General features: G+C 42.7%; 1 protein-coding gene across 1 annotated transcript; it reads left to right on the top strand.

Moving 5' to 3' along the window:
• Positions 1–5343: 5343 nt before the first annotated feature.
• LOC147464433 (uncharacterized) lies at positions 5344–5723 on the top strand. The gene is made up of 2 exons (XM_086492570.1): positions 5344–5388; positions 5460–5723. The coding sequence occupies exons 1-2, from the start codon at positions 5344–5346 to the stop codon at positions 5721–5723; spliced, it is 309 nt and encodes a 102-aa protein (XP_086348696.1).
• The last annotated feature ends 215 nt before the right edge of the window (positions 5724–5938 follow it).

The raw sequence follows: 5938 nt of genomic DNA, 5'->3' as shown, positions 1-5938 counted from the left end.
ACAAATAAAAACATTAGGTATACATGGTCTGCTAAGGAGAACAATGCTTTCAAAAATCTTAAACAAAAGCTTATTTTCAACCTGTGCTTACACTGTCGGATATCTCAAAGCCATTTGAGGTCCAATGTGACGCTTGTGGTGATTGCCTTGGAGCTATTTTGCTCCAAGAAGGGCACGCCATAGCCTATGAAAGTCAAAAGCTCACCCTATTGAGCAAGCTCTAGGCATATATGAAAAGGAGCTCCTCGCAGTTCTACATGCCTTAGACTCATGGAAACACTATTTATTGGAAACTCCTTTCATTCTGTGGAAGGATCACCAAACACTTAAGTATTTCATGATGCAGACCAAGCTCTCCAACAAACAAATGACATGGGCACATTTCCTTTCGCAATTGCATTTTCATATTGCTCATGTACCTCGCAAGCATAATCATGTAGTCGATGCACTCTCAAGACAACCGAGAGTGAATGCGGTTTTCATAGCAACTCACAATGATCTATCTTCTATGATAGATGAGTACCCTATTGATCTCGATTTTAGATATGTGATTTCAGCCCTTGCACTAGGGAAGAAAGAGGAACCATTTACTTTACAAGATGGTTACCTTCTCTATGGCAATAGACTATGCGTTACTAACTCACTACGTGAGAAAGTAATGTATGAATCTCATGCTCCTCCTTATGTGGGTCATAGATGGATTCAGTCTACCCTAAAAGGGATTGAAACATATATCTATTGGTCTACCATGAAAGCAAACATACAAGAGTATGTTTCTAAATGTGTGGTATGCCAAAAGACAAACTTTGATAGAGGGAAGCAAACCAGGATTGCGTCAACCTTTTCCAATCCCTAATTCACCATGGAAAATCATATCCATGGATTTTATCTTTGGATTGTCTAAGTCTATCCATGGGAATATGGTAATATGGACGATAGTAGATAGGTTCGGCAAACAAGCTCATTTTATACCTGTCAAAAATATTATCAAAGCCTATCAAATGGCAACCATATTCATTTCACAAATATTCAAGTACCATGGCTTGCCAATGTCCATAATGTCGAATAGAGATCCTAGAATGACTAGTAATTTCTAGAAGGGTCTCTTTGAGAATCTAGGGACAAGGCTAAACTTCTCTTTGGCCTATCACCTGCAAACCAATGGCCAAAGTGAAATAGCTCACCTAACAATTCTTGATCTACTAAAATCCTACGTAACGGAAGTAGATCAAAGGTCCCAATGGGAGAAGTACTTACTCTTAGTAGAGTATGCCTACAATAACACTGTACATACTTCCACTGGAAAAGCACCTTTCAAGGTAGTTGAGGGAAGATCAAAAAGTCCCCTACTACTTAAGGTACAGGACATGATCTTCACTGCAGATGAGTATAGCCGAGACCTACAAGAATATTTCCAAAAGATTAAGGATGCTATCTCTATCTCACAACAAAGGCAAAAGGATGCTGCTAATAAGCACAGAATATCCAAGCCTTTAAAGAAAATGATTGGGTTATTTAAATTTCCAAGGCGCGATTAAGACACACGAGGGGCAAGAATCCTATGGGATGCCAAAAGTACTATGCTAAGTTAGCAAAAAGGTACTATGGTCCCTTCCACATTCTTAGACCAATCAATGAAATGGCCTATCAACTTAAGTTGCCTAACCATTGGCTCATACACAATGCTTTTCATGTGAGCCTAATAAAGCCTTACAAATGAGAGCCACCTCAAGAACCAAGTATCGAAGACCCACCGGAGATCGAGGACCAAGAAGAGGTGTTGCAGCCCGAGTCCATTCTCCAACATGAAGACAAGGTATTAAGAGGTGGTAGGACTATCCGATGGTATCTTATTAAGTCTAAGAATTATCCTTTTGAAGATGCTAGATGGATGCAAGGAATACAATTAAAGGATAGCCTAAACCTTGTGAATGCTTACAATGCTTCCCTAGAGTAATCAAATGTAAAAATGTTTAAAATGATCAAAGTTTTGTCTTATAAGACTCTCTTTTTCTTTATCGTGAAAAAATGTTAAGTAGTATGCATGCTTAGAATCAAGTTTGTGGAGACGACGTCTTCTGAACACCAAGTAGAGCCTGTCACTCTACTATGGAAGATTTATAGGACTAATGCACAGACATGCTTGCGGTAGCCTTAGGCACTCAAGCACCAAATGGATTAGTCATCCATTCTGGAATGATGTCGTAGGGTAGGATAGGGATCCTCTACCTGCTAGAAAAAGGGCTAATGAATAGGCTTTATCTTCTCTACCCCATAGTCAAGGACGAATATGATATTATATATATATATATATATATATATATATATATAGAGAGAGAGAGAGAGAGAGAGAGAGGTATAGAGAAAGAGAGAGAAAGAGGAAAGAGAGAGTTTCATAATAACTAATATCTAATTCTCCTAAATGATTTTCTCATGTTAAACTGATCATTTAATATGGAAAAGTACCAGGGGAGAAAATGCTAGAATATTGGTTAAGCTAGCAGACCGGCCACAGTAGGGATCCACAAGAGGGAAAATAGGGATCCAAAGGGGGGGCCATCTACAAAAGATCAATATGCAACAATGGGCTTTAAAGACCTAAGGTTCAGTCCATTAGGACTTCCAAAATTCAAAGGTTGTGTCCAAAGGTCAAACACTAGGGAAATTGGATGCTTTGTGTGTGTACCAAAAAGTCTTCAAAACTCCTACAAAGGAGGGGGCGAGCCTTGCAAGTAGGGGATGAGAGAGAAACACACACACACACACACTGACAAGCTCCGTTACACAAAGGCCATAATGGACACATGTCAGCTCCCCATGCCAATTGCCCACAAGGTGCACTCAAATCGTACTGGATGGCCATGGAGGTGGACCAATGAGAATTAGATAGAGTAAATCTAGTTTAATTCATTTAAAAACACTTGATAAAAGAATCAATAAGAATTAAGCTCTCTAGAAGACTATTGGATAGTCTCCCAAGGGGTCCAATGAGAATTCAGCAGCCCAATGGCTTTCCTGATTCCTGTTGGAGAGAAGACAAAGGGGTCCAATGAGAGTTTAGTTGCATTATTTAATTACCTAAAGCTCTCACAAAAGGGGGAAGGGGGACACATGTCAGAAGGCTATCACTTATGCTACTTAATTCTTACTGGCTAAGCTTAGCATGGGTGAATGGGGTGCCAGCAAGAGTAATTTGCAAGAGGGGTTGACCAAGAGAGAGAGGAGGCTGAATTTGTCAAGTCATTAACACACACATACTCACAAAATCTCATGTGCAAAGCAAGAAGAGTCTCTCTCTACTACTCCAAGCTTGTGAGAAGGGAGGCCTACAACAGCAAATATTGGCTTTGTGATGCAAATCCAACCAAGAGCCAAGCTTCAATGCATGCTCATCTCCTCTACCATGCTAATTACTAAGCTATGCTATGCTAATATGAGTGATTATGTGAGGAGATATACATCTTTCTGGTAAGACTACTCCTCCTTCCTCTCAATCTACTCGCATACCCCGCTAGCTCTCACCATCTTCAAAGGTGTGTGAGGTCTTGGGTCTGAGACCATGAGGGAATTAATGTTGCGTTTTGAAGTGTTTTCTAGTGCTTGAAGCTTCCATCTTGACTGCACTAGCTAGTTATTGAAGGAACACGAAGAATTGTATTGTAAAATGTCTCCCTTGATGGGGGGAAACCTATAATACAAAGTATTTTGGAGGGGGGACCGGCTCCATATAAATCTGGTCCTCAATTGTTGTCAATAGTTTAATTTCTCTCTCTTTCGCAGTATTGTTCAATACTATCTAACTAGGTGTTATGCGTTTTGTTGCTCTCTCTACCCAGGCACTCTTGTTATGCTCATTAGGAATCTGTTCTAATGAAATTTTCACTATGTCTATGTTATTTTCCGCTACACACAAGTTACTAGGCCATTGAATGTTACAGAGAGAGAGAGGGGGGGGGGGGGGGGGGGGGAGAGAGAGAGAGATAGATAGATTGATTGAATTATCATCCACAGAGGTCATATATGACCTATGGGACCAGAAGCAAAACAATAGAAAGGATTCCATCTGATACATATCAGTTAAGGACTGAGGGTCCATCGAAGGGTGGAGAGTGAAAAAGATAAGGTGGGATGAACAAAACAAAACCTAAGCATTAGGTGAAATTTGGACTCACAAAGGGGCCCTTTAAGGAGTTTGACTTTACCTCTCTCTATCAAAACGGGCGCATGGATAAATTTTTGCAAACAAACTCTAAACTTGATGGAGGTTTGACAGCTAGAATGTCCTCTTCAAGCTCTATCTATTGATATATAGCACACCATGAGATTACTCATATTTTAGAAGATTCTTTTTTTGATTCACTTAGATTCCGATAGAGTTGTCACATCATAGGTGAATAAAAAAAGAATCTTCTAAAATATGAGGAATCTCATGGCGTGCTATATATCAGTAGACAAAGCTTGAACAGGACATTCTAACTGTCAAATCTCCGCCAACTTTGGAGTTTGTTTGGAAAAATTTATCCATGCACCCGTTTTGGTAGAGAGAGGTAAAGTCAAACTCCTTAAAGGACCCCTTTGTGAGTCCAAATTTCACCTAATGATGAGGTAGGTGAGGAGGAGGGAACATATTTGGGAATTCGGAACTCCTGGATGATGGCTTTACCTCCTCGATACACTGTCCATTTCCCTGCTATGCACGCTTCTCGCATCTTTTGGAGTTCAGCCTTCTTCTGTTTGAGTTGGGTGGGTGTAAGATCTTCAGCAAACCAAATTTTTGTGTCCTTGATAAGCTTTGATTGCTCAAGGAGCTTGACTCAATCTGCTTTGGTCTTGAAGGTAAGAATTGCATGGTTGGTGTGATGCTCGTGAGCAAGGGTGGTGATTGTTGCTGGATCCCATTGTATTATGGGGGTTGTTGTTCGGATGCGATCGAAGGACTCATGGAACTTGGGGTCCTCCTTTCCTTGCCAATCACTCGGGAGCCCGCCGATGCGAACATTGAGAACAAGAGCATCTTGTCGTTGTCGTTCGTGTAGCGTGGACGCCACACGAGCTTCAACTTTGTGGAAGATGGCATCCTGCACTTGAGTCTTGACCTTCTCTATGAAGGTGATGTCTAGCTCCGTATTGGGCTTGATTTCCTTCTCTTCCATCTCTCCCTCGTTAGAGTTCTCCACTGTGGTGAGTCAGGACTCGATGGCTGCGAGTCTTTCCTTCAAAGCTCTATTTTCCTTGCAAAGTCTGTCGACTTCATTTTGCAGCCGGGCCATACTGTCCACCTTTGAAGGTGTTGCCACGATGCCGGCAAACGTGGGCTTCCCTCGAGATGTGGCCAGAGTGTCCATGGTGGGTACTCGGCCAAGAGAACAGGGCTTATTTTATTTTAAAGTAAGGCTTAGGTTTGGTTTCAATTAAGTGGATGGCAGTGAAAGTCTCTCTATGTAGTGGGTTGGTGGCAGGGGCTCTGTGTAGTCGGGTCGGCGGTAGGAGTGGTCGGGTTCGCAGAGCAGGTGTGTGTCGATAGCTACAGTGGAGCTCGGGCAGGTGTGGCAGGGGTTGGTGTCGATGTCGGCAGGAGCGCCAGTAGCAGCGATAGCTTCAATGGAGCTCGAGCAGGTGTGGCAGGGGTTGGTGTCGATGTCGGCAGTAGCGCCAGTAGCAGCGATAGCTTCAATGGAGCTCGGGCCTTGGGCAAGTCGGCGGGAGCAATAGTGGACTATTAGCTCAGTTCTTGGGTAGCGCAAGAGCAGTGACGCCCCCCACACGGCCGCCCTCGCCCAGGGGGAGACTCGCCTGAGGCTTCCTTAGGGTTTCAAAACGCAGACCTGAGAGAGAGAGAGAGAGAGAGAGAGAGAGAGAGAGAGAGAGAGAGAGAGAGAGAGAGAGAGAGAGAGAGAGAGAGAGAGAGAGAGGGAAAGAGGGAGAGAAAGAGGGAGAG

Source organism: Adiantum capillus-veneris, chromosome 1, assembly GCF_014529385.1.
Source record: "Adiantum capillus-veneris isolate H3 chromosome 1, ASM1452938v2, whole genome shotgun sequence".
In the NCBI taxonomy this organism is placed as follows: Eukaryota; Viridiplantae; Streptophyta; class Polypodiopsida; order Polypodiales; family Pteridaceae; genus Adiantum; species Adiantum capillus-veneris.
The sequence above is the reverse complement of the archived record's forward strand: the minus strand, read 5'-3'. Positions and strand labels throughout refer to the sequence as shown.